The 22,455-nt window shown below is 45.7% G+C and overlaps 1 protein-coding gene across 2 annotated transcripts in view; it reads left to right on the forward strand.

Annotated features, from left to right (window-relative positions):
- Positions 1-11,423, forward strand: part of NRP2 (neuropilin 2) — a 116,503-nt gene extending 105,080 nt beyond the window's left edge. For both annotated transcript variants that reach the window (XM_054257817.2, XM_008999276.6), the window contains 2 exons: positions 5,855-5,905; positions 8,079-11,423. In XM_054257817.2, the coding sequence (XP_054113792.1) occupies positions 5,855-5,905; positions 8,079-8,383 (356 nt within the window). In that variant the 3' untranslated portion in view covers positions 8,384-11,423. The remainder of the gene's footprint in view (positions 1-5,854; positions 5,906-8,078) is intronic.
- Positions 11,424-22,455: the final 11,032 nt, after the last annotated feature.

Raw genomic sequence — 22,455 nt, forward strand, 5'->3', positions numbered from 1 at the left:
TGTATTTCCTGCTGGGATTAAAAGAGAATGGCTGATAGAAGTTTCTGGAGGCTACTCCCATCTGAAAAATCCAGTGATTTAACTGACCCATGGGGTTTAGAAACTTGGAATGAAATTCAACAAAGGCACTAAGTGGCCAAGAGCTTATCCCAGATAAATCACAACCCCCAAACAAGGTGTTGAAAATCTGTGGCTTAACTCTCAGTTCTACTGCTGATTTATTCAATGACTTATTGCTCTTCACTACCCTCCCTCCTCAATTTCATCTCTAAAGTCAAAGTGATGACACCTAGTACCTGTGAAAATGAATTATTTCAGTGGTTTCCTGTGTAAGAGGCTCTTCAATCTTTGTCTTCAAGGCTGGTTGAAGTGTGGTGGGTTAAGTGGATATGCTAAGACTGGCTTTCCGTGAGGTTTTATCAGCCCAGCCTCAGTTAACATGGAGGCTTAAAGCTATGGGCACAATTTGCCCACTTTGTCAGTTCCTCAGTCACCATTTAACAGGACTGAGTCCTGAGCCAAATGGGCAAGTATTGAACATATGGAACCTCATGGGTTCCCTTGGCCTGTCCTTTCCATGGTCTTCTCTTTCCATACACACCTTAAAACAGATGGCTTCAGGGAGTGACCACTCCCAGGAGAGGACAGAGCTAGAGTGAAGAATGGGGCAGTGAGCATCGTGGGGCAATGGAGCCCTTTTGTTCAGAAGTTGCTTTGTCTCCCTCAACCATCACCCTCTTCAGAAAGCCCGCATCAGAAAGGCCCTCATACCTTTCTTAGTTCCTTCCTGTAGAGATAAGGGAATTCTAGAGCAGGGGAGAACATCCGTGTTTAGTTTACAGAGAAGCAAACGGAGACCCAGGGAGGTCAATGACTGGTCAAGGCTCTGACACCTGAGGCAGAACCAGATGGGAGGTGGGCACCCCACCCCCAGCCTAGGGCCTCCACATCCCACGCCACTCCCTTCAGTGCAGGGTGATGCTGCTGCTGGCCGGGCTTCCGGGAATCTCAAGAGCAGTGGCTTCAAAATCCATTGCTCAGGGTTGGCATGGAAGGGACTCTTCAAAGAAACGAGCACATCAGTGACCTGAAACGATCTGTGTACGAGTGTCCCAAGGGCTGTCTTAAATTATTTATCCAAAAGTAACCAGTGGTTTGGGGCAGACTTCTCACTCTCCTGGCCGTATTGTGACAGTGTCAAGTCCAATACTCTCACAGTAAACACAGAGTGAAGGCTGCAAATTTTCTGTAAGAAACTGCAGAAAAGCAAACTAATGAAGGAATGCTAATCCCATATAATCCTAATTTAGAAGAAGGAATAAAATGAGGGAGAGATGAAAGAAACAATTGTGTGTGTGTGTGTGTCAAAGGGAGGGAGACAGGGAGAGGGAGAGAGAGAAAGAAAATGAGAATGGGAAAGGGCCATAAGAGAGGGCTTTCTTATCTGAGGACTAAATCATTCTCAGTAGGAATTTCCAGGCAGCTGTTTGGAGTGTCTTGGGGGTGTTTCCCTTGAGTAGCATGTGTGGTCTTACACTGTCAGGCAGTGTTCCAGGGAGAAGCTTACTTCATTAGAAGAGGTTGGGTTTGTGACTGGGTGTGGCTGTTCACCTTTTTTGCCATAGTGTGGCAATTTACTAACAAGCACACCCGAGAATAATTGACTCTTCTAGGGTGTAGGATGTTTCTGGAACAGTCCTGTAGGTGTTTTCATAACTAACCACTCTGGTCTCTCACTCCAAAAAAAATCAGGACACAACAGGAGAGGAGTGAGACCTTGAATCATGCTTCACCTTGTACCTACTCTGTCTCTCAGTGATGCAGAGAGAAGGGACACCGACCAAAACAAGGTGACTTTTTGGCTTGAGACTGATCTCCATATGAAAATGACCAGGGTTTTGTGAAGTTGGGTTATACTTGTTTTTAAGCAGTAGCTACTGTGCCCACTTGATTATTCAAGCTCTGTAAAGCTCCTTCCCATCATTCATTCGGAGTTGACCTCTCCCTCTCACTGTGCTGGTCTGCAACAGCTGGGAAAGGGGACAGGTGTCCGGGAGTATGAGGGCAGAGGTCTGACTCTCACATAGATATGCACAAGCTGGAAGACCTGTGGCAAGGCAAGGCAACCTCTTTGAATTCTTTGACGAGTCTGATACTAATGAATGCAAACCAAAAACCATGATCAGGTGCCATATTTGAAAGACTTTTTTATCAATCACACAGATAAAGGAGATAGAAATCCCCCACTGCCCACCTTGCAGCAGCCTCAATTCCAAAGTATTCTCCCCACTCCCACATTCCCTTCCTGGTTGTGGCTCAGGCTCATTTGCCCAATCCCTGCCCTGGACTCCAGCAGCTGCTGGGAGTCCTCTCTGCAATTCCTCACTTTCTTTCATGCTAATTTGGTATGGGTGAGTCTTCACTTTCCAACCACACTGAAGGGCCCTAATGGTAGACACCTGGTCCCTTGCATCTTTATTTTCCAAAGTCCTCAGTATGTTTCCAAGGCATGCAGTAAGCCCTCTTACTAAGTGGTGTTTGGGTTGGTCTATTGGCTAATGAAGACTGCCCTTTGAAGAACAATGTAATTTAGTTTCCTCCTCTGCATGATGCCTATCATGGAAAGCATGAAACCCCAAATTTCAGACCCCCTACCTCTTCACGTTCATGAGAAGCCCCTCACACCCCTACCCCATCAAAGTAGTGAGCCAGTGAAACAGGCAATCAAAGTGTGTATCCAGCCAACCCGGTTCTGAGATATGGCAGACTCTTTTTTTCTATTAGAAGGGGGCAGTAAGGATATGGTGGTAGTTACAGTACCCCAGCCACACCCAGAGAACTTGAATGCAAACTGGGGATCCCTCCTGGCCCTAATACAGTATCAGAGAGTATCTGTAGTCAGAGTGACCTGAGACTGAATCCACACAGGGGCCTAGAAGGAAACAGGGTCATAGGAGTACAGAGGTTGAAAGTGGAAGTCATATGGGTGGTAAGATTCCGTCCTGACCTGCGTTCTTCTAGAGGCATGGCTCATTCCACTCTCCCTAGGCCATCTCACACTCACAAACCCACCCACCCACTAAAACAGAGTGCTGGAAGTTCCTCTCCAAGTTTTTCCCCATTAAAAACAAAATTCTGAGTCAGTCCCTGGTTGCTTTCTCCCACTCTCTCCTGCTGTCTGCCCTGACTTCCAGAGCGAGGTATGCCATCCTGTGGCTGCCATTTCCCCTTTCCAGGGAGCTGTTGCCTCTACCCTCTGCCTTGGGCTCCTAGTTCATCATTCTGCCTCCTGCCTCCCAGAGGCCAGTAGCTTTACTGGTAGCAATTCACCTGCCCCACCTTGCCTTTTTTTTGCTAGAACTACAGGGTCCTGGGGGGAGAACCACATTCCTTCCTGCCAGTCTCCTAAGGAAACAGGCTGCAGTTTACCTACCAGGCTCAACAGAAAAGGAAAGTGGCTGACAAAGGGCAAAGACACTTTTCAGAGAGAGAAAACCCTTAATCAAACACAGATATCAAGAATATTAGCAAGGGGACTAGAGAAAATTGCTATCAAAGTAAATAGCTTTTTGTTCAAATGTTCCCTCTATTTGTGTTTTCCCCAGTGTGCCATTCTTCTTTAAGGCTTGGTGAACAGATGCGCTTTTGAAAATGTTGATTAACTTATCCTTTTTTCGACCCCTTCCCACTCACTCAAACTCAGAGGAACAGTGATTATACAAAAAGCCAAGTCAAGCCGCTGAAGTGTTCTTCTTCACCTTAAGTAGCCTTTGATTCTCCAGGTGCAGAAATCTCAGCTGCATCTGGGAAATTGATTTCATTGAACCTTAGAAATGGGCCAGTTCTTAGGAAATCATCTCATCCAGTCCTCTACCTCCAGAGACAAGAGGCTGTGATCTCCTGGGATAAAATGTTCTCAAAATCATTAGCATCCTTTTACCCTTTTTCTTTCAAGATCAATGCCATCTTCACCCCTTTCCAGCCAGTGATCTATGGTATCCTAAGACTTCTTCCCTGAGGGTGTGAGATGGAGCAAGATGGCATTCTAGCCTCCAAGAACTCATCACATCCTTGGCAGAAGCCAGATCCCTAAGAGCAGGCATAGGATTTGGCCCAGAAGTCACTGGCAGGAGCCTCATGGTTCTCATCCTAGGCTGACTGACATATTCTTACCCAGTGTTCTGCATCTTTCACCCGTGAAGATGTTAAGACGTATGAGCAGCCCATCAAACCAATTAATTGTTGGAAACGTGATGGTTTTCTTCCATGTTGGGTTTTTTTTAATACGGAAGAAAACCCTCTGGGTTGACTTTCACAAGCTTGATTTGATCCCTGTGACAAACAGCACCTGCCTCTTGTTGATTCATGTTCACGTTTCCCTTCCAAGGAAACAACCTGCTCTGTCGGGGCCTGGAGAAGAATGCAGGGAATGGGCATTGAGGTGGGGAGGCTGGCATGGCCTGCAGGTGCCAGTTGCTGTGCTACAAACATGCCAGGAATGGGCTGGAGTTATGGAGGATTGGTGCCACATGGCATCAATCTTTTCAAGTGGGGCTTGACAAGTTGTTTTGTGCATCCCTTACTAGTGACCGAGTGGGATGAGAATGTGCTTTAGCACTTTGGCCAGAAAGACTTCTAACATGATTAAAACCATGGCCTCCAGAAAAGACTGAATTTCCAGTGTGACAGTGATGGATCAATGCTCAGATCAGATCATGGTCAAGTAGATCTTCCCTGAGCTGTAGTGCTGATGAGGGAAGCTTTCAGGATGGTCTAAAGTTCTTTTTCTCCCTCTTGCCTGATACTTCAGCTGTTTGGGATTTTGATTTTCTCTTAAGCCTTGATTTTCGGATTTCAACTTATAGCAGTGACTTCAAGATTGTTTATCTGACTTGGAGGAACAAAACTCTAAGAGGGCCACACACATTCACTCGGGCCATCTTGAGCTGTCAGCTTGGACAGGCATAATTAGCTTATGAGATAGGAAGAAATGATAAGAAGCTGCTGTTTGCCATGTATTTGATGTTCTCTATTGATGTTTTGCCATTTTAGACAGAATAATTTTCATTGGTTCCGATTTCTATAAGTTGGACAGCACAGTGAATAGAGAGACCTGTATTACTACCTTCCCAAATTATCATGAAAAAGACAGAGATAGACAGTGATGATACAGGAGAAAATTCAGAGTAAATTAACTTAGCCTGGCTAGTCAGATTGGTTTGAATAGATCATCTTTGATCTATTCTAAACCATGAAGAAAGCCAATAGGAAAAACAGACTCGGGAAGAAGATAAGAGATATTAGCACAGATATGTGAAGATTACCAGGCATTATGACATGCCTTCCAGTTCTGCTCTTACATTAAAACATATAATGATGAAACAAGACTTCCTTAAACTACCATATGTTTACGTAAAATCCAAAGGAGAAAGACTCTGATGCTTTTGTGCCCAGTGAGATGCGTTCCCATGAAGAGGTGCAGCGAGCTCTACTAAATGGACATCCCAGTAATGGCGCTGCTGGTGGGCATAAGATGCCATTGAAGGTGCCTTAAATAAAACCTGTGTTCATAATGAATGCCAATAATTTAAATAGCATAGTGGCAGGGGTTGCTTGGCACTGAAGACCCAGACTTTTTTCTTATTTCTGTGTTACTGGCTGTGGTTGGAAGAAGATGCAGGTCATCTAAAGGAGGACAATCCAGTAATGTACATTCTGAATGAGCTAGAAGTGGTGGTGACTCTCTAGCTGCCTGCCAGAATGGGGAGTCGTTCTCAGAAAGATTGCCTCTCTGCCTTTTAGCCATGGTGATAGAACTTGTTATTAACTTGTTTTTATTTCCTTTATATTATAGTGGACATCCCAGAAATACATGAGAGAGAAGGCTATGAAGACGAAATTGATGGTGAGTATGGTTATGATTTAGCAAGTAATCACGAAATTCAAGTTTGGTTATAAAGCCGTTAACAAAAATAATGCCCAGGGTATCAGAGGGCCAAAGTTTAGAACTATCAATCAGAAATATATAAAAGAATCTGGAGAAAACTGAGGGAACCATCAATGGATCTGTCAGGGTCAACTTTAGAGGTTTAGAAAGTTTATTGAGTTCCCTCTGCCTAATCTGAAACAGATCCCCTCTTTCCAGCAACTTTTTACCTGGATGGACTTCAAATCTGAATAAATCCTTTCAAAGTGAAAGATCAGCTCCTCTATATGTGTCATTGCTTGAACGTTTTGACCTTCTCCCAAAAATGGCCTAGTGAATGAGCATAAATGTGAATATTCTCCCAGACCTGCTGTGGTTTCTGGTTCCCTGGCTTGGGGGGAAACTTCAACTATTCAAGACTCCAATTTGGAGCTTGTTGCAAGATTTAGGTTTCTTTTTCACACTGATCATCTTGTATCTTTATATTTATTCCAAGTTCTATTTTTCCACTGCAAATACACATACTTCAAGAGGCTAGAGGGCTGCTGAGCAAATATGTAGATGTAATTTCTTTTCTCAACTCAGAATAGTACAGGTCTCTTTCTGCGCTTCTCGGAATGCCAGAGTTGATCTCCAAGAGGCTCAACAGCAAGATTCCACTTAAATAACAACTGTAGAGCAAGATTAATATATTTAAGAAGAGCAGTTTATAGAGCAGCTGCTTTTAACCTGCCCTTAATCAGAAACTTTAAGTGTAGTTATAGAAACTGGAGTGACTAACCCAAACAGCACCTTGTTAAGTGACTGCAGACTCTCCCTGCAAAACACAGTCCAACAGTCCTTTTATGGGCAGAAGTGCACAACTGACCTACATGGAGAGGCTGCAGTAGATCAGGCAGAAGAGCATTGGGATGGAGGAGAAAGGGCAATGGGTAAGGAGACAGAAAGCCTAATTTCCATTCCTACTTTAACTGCTTGCTAAGTCTGTGACCTGGAGTGAGTTACCTAGTCACCTAATTTCTTTAAACCTTAGTTTCTTCACCTATTAGAAAGATATATCATATCCTGCCTTCTTCATGGGATTCTTAGGAGATCAAAAAATGATGCCCAGATGTGGGCATGCCTTGGCCACACTGTAGAAACGTAATTAGATTCATCTGCTAGAGTTTCCAGAACAAGGTACAACCAACTGGGTAACTTACAACAGAGATGTATTTTCTCGCAGTTCAGGAGGCTAGAAATTTAACATCAGGGTGTGGACAGAGTTGGTTCCTTCTGAGGGCTGTGAGAAAGGATGTCTTCTAGCTCTCTCTCCTTGGCTTGGAGATGGCCATTTTTGTGTTTGCGTGATGTTCTCTCTCTCGTGTGTGTGTGTGTGTGTGTGTGTGTGTGTGTGTGTGTGTGTCCTTTTTCTAAGGATACCACTCTTATCAGATAATGGCCCACCCTCATGGCCTTATTTTAACTTGACTACCTCTGTAAAAGCCCTATCTCCAAAGAAGGTGGTGGGGGTTAGGACTTCGACATGAATTTAAGTGGCTGGAAGGGGGATACAGTGCAACCCATATCAGCAAGGCACGATGCCTTACTATTAAAGGAGGTCTGGTGGCTGGGAAAAATCTGTTGCTTGTATAGCCAGGAAAGCTGAATAAGGAAACTTATCATATGTAAATAGTCCCAGACTGTCCTTTCATTAACTTGAGGAGATTGGAAAGGAGGAGTGCAGCATCACCTTGAACCCAAGGCCATCCCAGGTGCTGCAGAGGCACCCCCAAAGTGCTGTTAAAATCCAAGCTTACCTAATGTAAGTCAAATTATTTAAATATTGGATTCTTAATACTTCCTATGTGCCAGACACCAAGCACTTTACAAATATTAGTTCATTAATTCTCCTAACAACCCAGTTGAGGTAGATTTTGCTATTATCCTCATTTGAATGAGGTCAAAACTGAAGCAAAGAGAGGTTCAATAGCTTGCCCAAAGTTACACAGCTAAGATGTGGCGAGGCTGGGCTTTGAACCCAGAGAGTCTAATTCCAAAGTTGCTGCTGCTAAATACTGTGCTCTGAAGAGCCTCTGAGCTGGGGAAGCTGAGTCACTTCACCGTGACATACGTAGTGCCTGCAATCTCTCACATATTTTATGTATCATAGATGAATACGAGGTGGACTGGAGCAATTCTTCTTCTGCAACCTCAGGGTCTGGCACCCCCTCGACCGACAAAGAAAAGAGCTGGCTGTACACGCTGGATCCCATCCTTATCACCATCATCGCCATGAGCTCACTGGGTGTCCTCCTCGGGGCCACCTGTGCAGGGCTCCTGCTCTACTGCACCTGTTCCTACTCAGGCCTGAGCTCCCGAAGCTGCACCACGCTGGAGAACTACAACTTCGAGCTCTACGACGGCCTTAAGCACAAGGTCAAGATGAACCACCAGAAGTGCTGCTCAGAGGCATGATGGATTGCACCTGGATCCTATCTGACATTTCATTCCAGCAAGATGGGCTGGGGAAAATTATGTTTTTTTTTTCCTTTGGAAACTGAATGCCATAATCTCGATCAAACCGATCTAGAATACCGAAGGTATGGACGGGACAGAAAAGCGAGTCACAGGAGGAAGGGAGATGCAGCGCACAGGGGACCATTACCCTACTAGGACTGCAATGGCTAAGTCATTGCAGGAATGGGCCATGTTCTCTGCTAGGACAAAACAGGTGCTCATCTCTTTGGGGTCACAGTTCTATTTTGTGAGTTTGTATTATTATTATTATTATATTTTATTTCTTTGGTCTGTGAGCAACTCAAAGAGGCAGAAGAGGAGAATGACTTCCAGTATAGAAGCAGAGCAGTGATCACTATTCTCTGCTTTCTCTTTCTAATCAACACTTGAAAAGCAAAGCATCTATTCAGCCTTTCCATCTTTAGAAATAAAACTCAAAGCAAGCCGTCCAGTTTATCCCATCCTCTGATTGTCTTATGACTTAAGGGATTTACTGTGGTGTAGGTTCTGCCATCCGACCCTACAAGCTGCCGCTTCCAGTCCTAGCATTTAAGTAGGATGTTGTTGCCTTTAACTTTTTTTATCCAGGGGAAAATTGCCATTTTAGGGTCAGCATGAACAGCTTTTTCTTGGATGCGATTTAAAACAAACCAGAAAGGAAATTTCACACGTCAAAAATCCACAGGAGCGTCCGGATGAGCCTTAAAGTGCTTTGTGAGCGAATAGGAGCCATTCGTTACTCTAGACCCACAGTGTCTGGCGGTGTGGGGCTTCCCTTGTGGGACTTCTGGTGGTGGTTTTGCCTTTTCTTTTCCCTCCTCCATGTTCTTCTAACACGCACACACACACACACACACACACACACACACACATGCACGCACACATTTTTCAGGTCTCTAAGCCCCTGGAAAGAGCATTGTGTGATATTCTCAGAGGCAGGCGAAAATAGAGGGATAAATAGAGACTGTTAATATGTTTTCCCCATCAGTGAGACATTGTAACTGGTCACCGTTGGACAGGAAGGAGAACAGGGGAGAGGGAAAGAGAAGCCGCACCTCTGATCGTACGAGGGCTAAGGCTGAGCAGTGTAGACAGAGAACGTTTGAAACACGTTTTTCGCTCGAATAGGCTAGCAAACACTGGCTTCTCTTTTGGGTTACAGCCCCCATTTCAACCTTTCGAGAGAGTCAGAGCTAGGATATAAAAGAATTTGTTCTAACCAGAAGTCTGCAAGTACTGTGCACAAGCATGCTAACCACACTGCTTCAACCTTGAGAGACTTAGGTTCTTACACACATACACACACACACACTCACATGCACGCATGCATACATACCAATTTATGTTTTTTATTAAGTGCCTTGAAAAAAATGAAGAAAAATGTTTTTTCCCTCTGTGTAGAAATCAGCGAATATCTTACAAATAAAGGCATTCCTCTTTCCCTTACCCCAGTGGCTCCATTCCAACGGCCCAACTCACCGCTGATCCTAATGAGCCCTGCCTGCTACCCCAGTGGTAGTCATAGCCCTCCATGACTCTCAACTACTTTCAAAGGGAGGCATCAGGAATAGAATGAAACTGTGTGAAGGATAAGATTGTTCACATCAAGATCCAAATCCTGATTTCATATTAACGCCTAAGGATTGCCCTTGTGCTGAATATATATTTGAAACTCAACCAGTATGCCCAGCCTATTGCATATCAATGTCAGACCATTTTTGCTGCTATGGTCACCCATGATTTCATTTGTCTTATACCCAGGTGAAAGGGGAAGGGTGAGTGAGACTGGCTGGTTTCTTTAAATGTTAACTTATGGAAATGCTAGTTCAAATGGTAATGTCACAGTGTTTTGTATGCAGAGCGCAAGAGTTCAGTCAACAGCTATTTATTCATGTGTGTGTGTCTTTGCGCCTTTGAGTTCTCTGTATCTACTGTGTATGTGAATGGTCACGTGGGACTCAGTGGTGGTGTTGTGACTTTGACCTAGGGCCCGAGTGTCACAGCTGATCTTGGCACTAGGCACTCGTTGGTACAGTGGTAGTTAGAGGTGAAAAGTAAAGCTGTCAAGCCCAGGGGCTTAGCTTTAGGGTTCCCCCTGAGTTGGGCCCTCTACAGAAACAAGATTTCAACTAGCCCCTCTCCTCTTCACCCTCCCATGATGTGCAGTGTTCAGAAAGCTGGTAAGTCCTAGGGATTTCTAGAAGTAGCCTGCAGAAGAGGATAAGTTTGAAAGCCTACTCCAGGGCTCCTGATGCTCTGATGCCCAGTGAGCCATTTTACCGTTCTCCAAAGTCTAGCCCTGTCTCAGGCCTGCACTTCACCTCTAAGTTATGTACAACTCAACCTGCATCCCTCTAAAAGTCCTATATCCATATTCACCATTGGCTGATTTGGGGCCCTGAGTGGGCCTTGAATCCTAAACAGAAGCAGGGTACACAGGGCTACATGTAGATACCTCACCAAGGCTGGAGGCTAGTCTGTTGTAATACAGAAAGAAAAAGAGCTGGGCCCAATTTTGACTTGGCTAGGGGACATCTTGGCGTGTTTGTTATCTTTATCTGTGGGTAGGCTAGCTGACCCGTCTCCTTGAGTCATTCTCTTCAGGAAACCCCAGACCCAGTACTGATCTCCTTTTTGCCTTGTACTAAATGACACATTACCTCCACGCTCTCCTGGACTAGGCGGTCAACAGTGCCACAGGGTTGCTTTCTGTCTTTGGTGGGACAGGGGAGTTGACAGGGATGAGGGTCCAAGGAATAAGCATGAATAACAAGAAAACAAGAGAAAGAGTTAACCTGTTACACAGCAGGTTAACTTTTCCAGGGTTTGCATTTAAAGGTATTCGACCATTCACTGGCTGAGCCAGATCATGGGAACTTGAGAGCTTTTACTGTGATTCTTCAATGTAAAAAGTAAACAACAATGTCAAACTGTGTTTATATGATTTGTATAAAGCCTTTTTAAGATTACTATTTAAATAAACATTATACCAGAGGTATTTTTCTGCATTGTCTTTTTTTTTTTTTTTTTTCTGCATTGTCTTTATTGAAGACAAACAGATCTGGGATAAGGGTGACCAAATTGTTCCACTTTGTCTGAGACTTTTGCTGGTTTTTAGCACTGAATGTCCTGTTGAAACAGGATAGTTCCCTTGACCCTTTCACAGGACTTGTGACAGGGTGGCTCACTTAGCCCACAGCTCTCAACCCCTTGTTGAGGGGGAGCACACAAGAGAACAGGTGCAGAGGCCAGGATGAGCACTTTTGGGCAACTGGCAAGGTCAGAATTCTGTGCAGGCCCACGGGAATGTGTAGGGGTTTCCCATGACCCATGGAGTCCCAGAGGGCATGTGTTACAGTGCACTCCTTTAGCTTTGTCATCCATGGATGGCTTAAGTATTAAACAGCTCAGTGCAGGGTCCACACTGACAGACCGTTGCACCCACACTTGGGTCCTTGTCTAGCATCTGGGAGGAATGAGGTTTCACAAACAAATTTGAGGGTGGTGAATGTGGAAGATTTTACTGAGTGGTGGAAATGGCTCTCAGCTGGATGAGGAGCTGGAAAGGGGATGGAGTGGAAGGTGGTCTTCCCCTGGAGTTGGCCATCCCCAGCCAAACTCTTCTCCAAGGTTCCACCATCAAGCTGTCCCTCTGAAGTCAGGCTGCTTCTCTCCAACATCTGGATGCTACTTCTCTCCTTCTCTGCCACTCTGCTACTCCACTGGTGGGGCCTGGGGTTTTTATGGGTACAGGATGAGGGACAGGGTGAGGCAGGGTGGTTTTGGAAAAGGCAGTATTCGGGCAGGAAAACAAGAATGCATGTTCTTACTTTGGGCCATGGGTCCAGGCTTGAGAGTGTGGCCCTCACCAGGTACCACCTTCTTCTACCCAGTATTTCCCTGCCTCCTATCCGTATCATGGTGTCCTGGAAAACCCTTTGTCTGAGTCAGCTTGGTATAACAGGCTACCACAGACTCAGTGGCTTAAACTACAGATATACATTTCTTACAGTTCATGAGGCTGGTAAGACCATGATCAAGGCACCAAAAGATTCATGCTTGATGAGGGCTCTTTTCCTAGCTTTTAGATGGCTGCCTTCCCTCTGTGTGCTCACCTGGCCTTTCCAGGTCTGTCTTCTTGAAGGTGGGACCTAATGACCCACCTCATGACCTAAACATAATTACCTCCCAAAGGTCCCAGCTCCTAATACCATCAAAATGGTAGTTGAGGCTTTGATGTATGAATTTTAGGACACAAACATTCAGTCCATAATTCCCCTCAATCCTGGACAAACTAACATGGTAGGTCATACGCTTGGGATAATGTTCCTTCTTAGCATTGGAAACAGTAGGCTGATGGGCCAGTTGGCTTCTTATAAAATAAAGACAGCATGGGAATGGATAATGGGCTATCTAGCCAGATGGTCTACTTTAACTCAGAATCCTACAAACTCTTCCTCCCTGGACGGTACCAGGCCCTGCAACTTTAGATTCTCTGCTCCTTTCTTTCTGATCAAAGCCTTGATTGTCAATGTCTCCAGTGGTTTCAGTGTCTGTGACAGTGCTTCTCAAAGTGAGGTTCCTGGCCAGCAGTGTTAGCATCATTAGGGAACTTGTCAGAGGAGATGTATATGCTTAGATTGCATCCCAGATCTACTGAATGAGAAACTGGGGGTGGAGTCTAGGAATTTGTGCTTCAACAAAGCCGACCAGGGGATTCTGATGCTCTTTCAAATTTGAGAACCATTGATTGAGTTGAAATGAAAAGGTTTGTATCCTTCTAAAATTTCTACATCAAAACCTCAACCCCCATTTTGACGGAATTAGAAAGTGAGGTCATTCAGAGGTAATTATGTTTAGATTAGGTCATGAGGTGGGTCATTAGGTCCCACCCTCATGATGGGATTAGTGCCATTAGTAGAAGAACTATCCTGGCCTCAGGTGATTGAGATGATTAAGGACTTTTTCACCTCTTGGTTATTGGATTCAAACAAAACAAACTAGATTTGGTCCAGTGAACGCTAACTAAGGCCACATATGCTCCTAGATAGTACAGTAAGTTTCCAAGCAAGGAGGAGGGAGAAGCTTCATTATGAACCTCCCTCCCCACAGAAGCTCTGAACTAAGCCAAATTTGTGCCCATCCTGAAGCTCTGTTCACCCTGAAAAGGAAATTTGCTTCAGTCCTTTATTTAAGAAATGTTTTTGAGCAGTTCCTGATTTTGTAAGCTCTTGGAGCTTCCCCTCAGGGAGAGGGATAGGAAGCAAACAGCCAAACTCAAGAGCATCATCAACAGGGGAGAAAGGCTGGAGATGGAGCTGCGAAGGCGAAGAGCCGGGGCACACTGCACCTTCCCAGTGAGGAAGCGCTCTCTCTTCTGTGTCATTCTTCCGCTCTTTTTAATTTATAAAAAACAACAGCCCCAGTACCACCCATTCCTTACTGGCTGGTAAGGTACCATGGTCAAATCTCTGCAATTTCCCTCTTTGCCCCTTCTGTGATCTTACGATATCTTGTGTCTCTTGGGATGCCTGCTTCTATCGTATTACTGACCCTAGCCACAATAACAGAGGTTAAAATGAAAGAAAATTTCTTCTTTCCTTTAGTTGAGCTTTTGGGTATTTTTAAAGCCCTAATAAACTAATAATATCTCCTGGTCCCTAGCCAGTAAGTGTTTACATAAGACCTTTTTTTTTTTTTTTTCCTAATCTACATCCTTCTGGAAATGTTTACACGAAACTCAGGGGAGGCAGGCAGGCCAGTGAAATGAGGTTGGAACAGGACCATGGTTGAGGAAAACAGGACCCATCTGGATGCAGAGGCCGCCTTTGCCCCTGCAACGTTGGTGGTGTTGATGGGGGTGTGGGAGGGAACCTGAAGAGGTTGAAAGATGACTCAGTTTCAGTTCTCACAGTCTTTAGGCTCTAATCCCAGGCTGAGATAAACAAAACTCTTGGGAAAATTATCTCCTCACTGGGAGATAAAGGGCGTGAGATGGGGAGTAGGGTGGTGGGAGGGGGTGATAGAACAGCAAATGCAACCTGTGGTGGGGACTGAGAGCTACCTTGCCATCCACCCAAGGGCCTCACAGTAACTTAACAGTTATTCCCATCAATACAATGAGAAGAGTCCTAGAAGCTTATGGATTGCCCCAGGCTGAGGCAAGGGCAGGGCTCGCCCCTGAATGCCTATCTCTCAGAACTCCTGAGCTGCCCTTGCCTGCTGCCCACCCCACCTTCTAAGGCTGGTCCTCCTCCTTCTTGAGTCTTCTCAGTGACCCACAGAGGCAGTTCCTGGTGGAAGGACATGCCTTCCCTGTTCTCTCTGGAGACCCAAGCAAGAGATCTCCAAGGGAACTAAGAGCCAGATTATTTCTGCAGCTCATCCGAAGAATAACACCTGTTTCCTCTCCCTTCTCTACCAGAAAAGCCTGTAAGACAAGTATGCGTGTGTGTGTCCGTGTGTGTGTGTGTTTGTGTGTGTGTGTGTGTGTGTAGGAGTGCTGTTCCTATCACCACAGGTTTACAAGTGCTATAAGAAAAGGAAGCCTTCTCACTAAGAAAACGTATCCCACCTGGTCACAGTGCATCTGAGCCATCCCTCACCCCCTCTCCTACCCAGTGGCACCAGTGCAGGAGGGCACCCTCTCTGCAAAGGAGGGCCCACACAGGTGCAAACACTGACCTGAAGCCCTGATAGGCCCACATGCACACTGAGGTGCCCAGGCCTCTGCAGAACACCCTTCACCAGCAGAGAAATAAAGCCCTGGGGACCGTGCATTCAACATGTGACGATTTGGGGTGCTTGGTTCTAGATCCCTCAGCAAACTCCTCACCAGACCAGCAGCCTCAAGCAGCTGTGTTCTACCCTTGAAACAGTGCTGTTCAGTCTGCAAAGCGCAGGCTGTAGCCTGCACAGCCCCCCAGGCTTCTCAGAACCATCCGCAAGGCCAGGCTGCCATGGTTTGGAGCATAGCCCCATTAATTAATCTCATCCTGAAGCCCTTGACTGCCTCCACTGGGAATTGAAGCACAGCCTTGCTGCACCTCCGTGTTGCCAAGCCTCATACAGAACTGCCCGACAGGGCCTTGACTCCAGAGCGGGTGGCAGGTGGCCTTTCTCAATTTGCCTTCTGTCTTCACCTTTTTTTCTCCTCTCACCCCTCATCTTGCCTTGAGCATTCGTGTTTCTATTCCAAGCTGACTATTTTTAATGCCTGTGGGAGTTCGAAGAAAGCTTTGTAGGGTTTTGAAACCCCCAGCGCTCCTCTCCCCTTGAACATGGTCATGCTGAGGCGGCAGGAGAGCACTCTCTCAGAGCTTCAGAGACCAGGGTTCAAGACTGGGTTCTGCCTCTACCTGTGTGACCTTGGGAAGGCCACAACACATCTTGGCTTTCCTCTCTGTAAAGTGGATGTTTGGGCTACATGAATTTTGAGCCCCCAGCTACGCTATGACATCTTAGTACATGGGTAGTTCTGGCTGGTTGTCTGTATGTGTGTTGCATAGCCCAGCAATGCAAAGTTCTCTTGGGCTCCCTTCTGCAGAGAGGCTGGGGAGTTGGACTTGATGTGACCGTGGAGCTGGCCCCCAATCCCAGCTCCCTAGCAGCAGAACTGCTCTTTCCCCCAGAGCCCTTCATTCCTATCTACTTACATAGAAACTGACATGCTGATTTATCCCCCATGACCTCTTGAGGGAAGAACTGATGTATGCATTCATTTATATAACCAACCTATTTTATATTAAATGCCTAAAATGTGCCTCGCTAGGTGCTAGGAGACGTGATCAGCAAAACAACCTGATTTTGTCTTCAGGGAGCTTACAATCTGGAAACACAGAGGTGAATCAGGGAACTGCAAAAATATAACAATACAGCAAGAGCTGCAGAGCAAAGTGCAGAGAGCTGTGTGTGTGTCAGCCAGGACCTGAGCACTGTTTCTCATGGGAGCTGAAATAGTAGGATGAGTCAGGTGAGCTGGGGGAGAAGGCAAAGATGCTGAGGCCAAAGGAAGCCTGGCTGGAGCAAAGTAGGGGGTGAGGAGGAATGTCTCATTCACCTTTGCATCAGGACCCCCAACTCACACCTGGCACCTACTGTATGTGCATAATAAATGTTTATTGAATGAATGACTTGTGTAAATTCCCCTCTGCCAGGCATCAAGCTGCCCAGTTTGTACGACTAAAAGATAAGTGCTTTTGGTCTTGCTGCCTGTTCCTCACTGTGGTAGAAAACGTGCAAGTCACCTTCCGAGAGTCTGTATGGAGAGAGTATGCCATAAGTTTCAGCATGGAAATGGGCACTATTAGTTTCTGTTTAAATATGATAATTTAGGCTAAATATAGTATTCAGATTAAAATTCTGTTGAAACAGTTGGAGGGCTGCCAGATTTAGCAAATAAAAATGTCCCATGCAGCCACAGTACAGCAGTTCCTCACGTTAAACACAGAATTACCATATGATCCAACAATTCCACTTCTAGGTATATACACCCAAAGTAATTGAAAGCAAGGACTGAAACAGATACCTGTGCACTGATATTCATAGAAGCATTATTCACAATAGCCAAAAGGTTGAAACAGCACAAATACCTACCAACAGATAAATGAACAAAATGTGGTGTATACATACAATGCAATATTATTCATCCCGAAAATGAATGAAATTCTGATACATGTTACCACAAGATGGACTTTGAAAATATGCTAAGTGGAATAAGTCAGACACGAAAGGACAAATGTTATATGATTACACTTATAGAAGGTACCTAGAACAGGTGAATTTCTAGAGACAAAGGGTAGATTAGAGGTTACCATGGGCTGGTGGAAAAAAAAAGAACTGGGAGTCATTGTTTAATGGATATAGAGTTCAGGCAATGAAAAAGTTCTAGAAAGGGACAGTGCCAATGGTTACACAACTGTGAATGCAAATGATGCCCCTGAAATGTATAATCCTAAAGGGTTTAAAATGGTAAATGTTATGTAGATTTTACCACAGTTTTTTAAAAAGCATTTTTTAAGTCCCCTGTAATACTTGGGACATACCTCAACTAAAAAATTTCTCATTATCTGAAATGTAAATTTAACTAGGTGTCCTATATTTTATCTGATCATCCTAGTTGAGGGGCTTTCTCTTCACCATGAGATTCCTGGGACCTTACCAAAATTTCAGGGCCCTATTTCCCAAACCAAAAATTTGTGCTTATGATTTGAAAATAAAGAGTGTACAAAACAGTTGCAGAAAATTGGGAGGAGTCATGCCTACCTTAATTATAGATTGAACCATAGAGAGAGGCCACGAAATGTCTCCCTCAGCCCTTGCTCACTCCATCAACGAAGAGGTAGAGATTAGAAATCTTTGTTGGGTTTCCCATCTGTTGTTTAATTATCATGATCCACAAATGCTCTAAAAGCTGGTTATAAACCCCTTCTTACGATTGACCACGTGGCTAGAATTACAGTTGCAGATGGCGATGCTTGTGCGTGTGACTCAGACGATAGCCTTGTCCCCCGCCATCAATGGATCTTCACACCAGAGTTGGTAAGAACCCATGGGGTGCCCAGATGCCTAATTGTACTGCCATTTGCACCCGGGCCTTCAAAAAAAAGAAGCCGCCTGAACAGCTCATTGTGCAGCATGAAACAACAGGTGCAAAAGGCAAAGGCCACTTTGGAGCAATTTGAAGCAAAGAACATGACTGCGTAACAAGTGCCACAAACTTGGTGTGCCTGCATTAACCTGCTGTAAGATGGGCTCAGCATCCTGCCACAGCCCCAGAGTCTGCAGAGGTGTTCCAGGTGGTCCCATCTACTCCTCTCAACCAAATGAAAGGCAGCTGGAAGGGCATAGCACAAAGTGATGGGTTGCATCCAATTCATTTTTACTAGGTGCTGACAAGTCACTGCAAAAGTCTGGAAATGTGTAGCAAAGCAAAAACGCACGGGTCACAATGCACTGGTGAATGATTACCACAGGAGAAATTCATTACAGGCTGCTCTCAGCTCCCATCACATAAGGAAGTGTTACATTAACAAGATTGAAGGTCCCTGTGGTCCCCTCCCCAACAGAGCCCCCCTGCCACCCCACTATTTCAATTTGTGTTGCTTGGTGGGAACAGAGCCCATGGTTGGGGGAGAGGGAGTTAATTCAGCTGTACTAATCAAAAAGGGGTTTGCAGTGGCAGCCAAAGCTAAGTGGAGCACATTCGACCTGCACACTGCATGAAATCCCTTCTGCCAGCCTGCACTGGTTACAACCACTGTCTTTGGGCACCTAGATGTGGCACGAACACAGGGTGAATCTTCTGTTAGTTCATGTAACTTGCTTCCTATGGAGAGGGTGTGTGGTTTCCCCGTACCCTCCTTCCTGGCTGTCATCCCTTTTGGCGCCCGAGTTCTATGGGTTTTTAACCTTTCCTTTCACAGACACTGGCAGGGAACCTAGTTGGCGCCAGCATGGGAGCTGTGCTGGAGACAGTGGAGTAGCCAAAAAGAATAAGACACACTGGGCTTGGAGCTGTTCTGGAACAAGTTCTGCGGTGATAGGGACGGAGCACCTCCCATCTGTAGAGGCGGATAGATCAAGTGGCCTTTAAGTCCTTGCCCTCCAGTGTCACGTGCCGTCTATGCCTCCTTCCTCCTGATCTCCCTTCTCCAATTACCACTTCCCACGTTAAGGATTCACGGGCCACAAATGGAGGGTCAGCAGAGAAGCAACAGCATGAGACAGAGGAGTCACTAGTTCTTCCTTAATGGGAATTTCTGCTCCTTCAACATGCCATTCACATGCAGAGGGGCCGGCCAAAGGGACCTGCTTCTAAAGTCAAACGCATGGCCAGGCCCGGGATGGAGGCTCTGCCCGGGAAGGGGGCTCTCGACAGGTGCTGTCCTAAGGAGCCCAAAAAGCTCAGTGTCTTGGCCTCGCTCCTGTGCCCCACCTCTCACCACGGAGAGACCCGGTGGAGGTCCTGTGGCAAATGTTATCCTGGAGTGGATGAGCCAACCCAGCGCACTCACCAGCCAATGCGATGTTAAATATTAAACCTCTACGTAGCCAGCCTGGGCTGGAAGCCGCCATTTCATTATGCAGCTTTCTCTGGGCTTAAGAAGAAGAGAGCTCGCCTCTCCCAAAAGCGCACTGCGGAGACTCACTCTCAGCCTTCTGGGCACCAGGGAAACCTTCAAAACGGTTCAATTTGTCCAAGTCCATCCATCTTTAATGTCACAGTCTACATTTTCTCCTCTCTTCCTTTTTCAAAGCAGCCAAAAAGGAAAATGTCACTGCATTTGGGGCCAATTCAAAAGCCAGGCTTGGACGAATGTTCGATTTCGTTCTCCCCAGCCCCCACCCCTCTGTGTTTTTATCTCCCGTGGTGTTTTCAGGGACTGCACCTCACCCCCCACTCCATTCCTGTGTTCATTTGGTGTCTTTCTGCCCTCTTCTCTTCACTGCACAGAGTCCTTTTGGTGACTGAGCCTCTGCTAGAGAACATGACGTTGATTTTTTTTTTTTTTTTCCGGAAGGATTCTTGCTCTGTCACCCAGGCTGTCGCCCAGGCTGGAGTGCAGTGACACGATCTTGGCTCACTGCAACCTCTGCCTCCCAGGTTCAAGAGATTCTGCTGTCTCAGCTTCCAGAGTAGCTGTGATTATAGGCATGAGCCACCGTGGCTGGTAGATTATATTGATTTTTATGGGGGTAGTGGGGTCTCCCTGGGGGGATTTCCAGGTGAGGCTGTTGCCATCTTCTTCCACTTTTCAACAAGGTTTGGAGTTTGAGCAGCTGGTACATGTAAACGTCCCCAGTTCTTCCTTCTAGAAACTATATTCCCCAAATTTGTCCAAAACACATGGAATTGTCCCCAACTGTGGCAGATGCGATTGGGAGCACTGTCAGCACCTCCCCTCCCTTGTGTGCCTTAAAAAGACCCTTTAAGGTGTGTGGGGCAGGTGGCAGCTCAAATGAAGATGACAATCAGAATGCGTCACTGACAGTCTCCAGCTCACTCAGGAATAGAGAGCCAAAGCACTGATTGATACCTGAGAGGACAGCTGTCCTGGGGAGGACACAGGAGAGAGATAAGGGACTCAATCAGTGTCAAAGCTGGCCCGACACAACACAGCCATTCATCACTGTGGGTAAAGATTTTCAGCTGCTGAAGCTGAGAAGGGCAAGCAGGTAATAGAAAAACAGAGGGAGAAGCAGCTGTGTGGGCCGGCCCTCTCCGGGATAGACAAGGTGCTTTTAGCCTCACCTGGACAGATGGACACACACACACCCAATTTGGAGATCTTTATCTGTCCATTCTCAGCCCAAGGAAAATGCCCACAGGATTTTCCTGAGTTCATTGCACAGAATTAAACTGTAATCCAGAGTGAACTTTAAAGTATGTGAATTATATCTCAATAAGGCAGCTGTAAATATATAGACTCCAATCAGCAGCCCAGGACAGCTGCAGTGGAAACCCTCCCTCCCCACTGCCCTCCCACCACATGGAGGCAGAGGAGACCATTGCTGATATTCTCTCCTCGTCTTTACCCACTGGTACTTGAATGAGACGCAGCACATGGTGAACCATGAGGAAAACAGGGCTCAAAACCTCAGCATTTCGATGAGAAAAGATTCCCCCCATTCCAGAAAGCCCCGAGACTGCACTTCAGCAATTCCCAACCATATTATGTGTCTGATTAGTACTGGTAGAGCCCATTTTAGAGACTGTCTTTCAATGTGTTTTAATTAGAGATTCAAAAACAATAACCCCATTTTTTTTTTTTTTTTTTTTTGTCCAGGGAGCAGAGATTTCTAAGTTGGAAATAATGAATGGATTAGTGATTAATTCATTGCTGGCAGGTGTGGGGAGAAGCTGTCTATAGCTTAACTTTTTTTCCCCTTTCTCTCTTAAGATTGTTCTTTCTTATTTTAATTAACTTTTTTTGCCACCCTCGCACTTCTCTTATCAAATATTCAAAAAAACTAAACAAATAGAGTGTACTGAGACCAAAGTACTCAATATGGTGTTTAATTGGAATTGTAGCCTGTTTTTTCCCTGAGGGGTATCAGATACCTGGAAGCTTTTCCTGGCAGTGGAACTGGACTCCAAAAGTACATTTTTAGCATCTAGTTAATCTTCCTTTCAGGCACTGAGGGCATGACTTGATTGAAACAGGAAGCAGCCACTGGGTGCTTTGCGGTTTTCACTTGCCTTGCCTGGTAAGGAACAGAAGTGAGAACATAGCGAGGCTGTGGATCTTCTCTCTATTGACTCTGCTCCACTGTTTGTGTGCTTGTGTTTGTGCCGCATGAATGCTCAACGCTGGGGGCATGATCCAGCTGTTGGACACACCAGGTCTGGTGGCAGCTGCCTGCCCTCGGCTGCCAGCATCTCACTCAGCTTAGCAGGAGGGCTGCCATCACTGCTGATGCTTACAACCAAGTTTGGCGGAAATATACTGCATCCCTGTCCTCAAACCCAAGCCACAATCAGTGGGGAGGAACAGGACATGAGCTCATGGGCAAGGGCCACAGCACTAGCCTCTCAGGGAATGTGGACTTTATGCTCTGTCCTTTTCAAAAGAACACTGCTCAGAACAGCTATGGCGCAATGCACTTCCTAAATTTGGGACTATCTTTTGAATGAGTGAGTAGTCCTATATGACACGAGGTCTGCAATGGAGCCAGAGCTGTTGGCTACTTTGAAATGAGTTACATGTTTCAAAACACCACTTGGTGCCTTCTAAGAGTTGGGAGATCCCTTAGCAGAGACATCCTGGGCTACCTTCTCAAAAGCAGCCACGTGACTGAGCCATGACCATAGATTTATCCATAAATGATGGTGAGTACTAGTGAAGAAGGAATAGAAGGGGAGTTTTTAAGGTGGGTCTCTGGTGGCCATGGTTTCATTCAGACTGAAGTATTTTCCTCCTGTTTGAAGCATAGACAGAAGTAGCCTGCTGTGACTGACGGAGCTCAGGTGATTCCTTGCCAAGCATTTTAATAATGGAGTGGCTGACAGGTGGAATAGGGTAAGGGTG

Source organism: Callithrix jacchus, chromosome 6 (assembly GCF_049354715.1).
Source record: "Callithrix jacchus isolate 240 chromosome 6, calJac240_pri, whole genome shotgun sequence".
Lineage (NCBI taxonomy): Eukaryota > Metazoa > Chordata > Mammalia > Primates > Cebidae > Callithrix > Callithrix jacchus.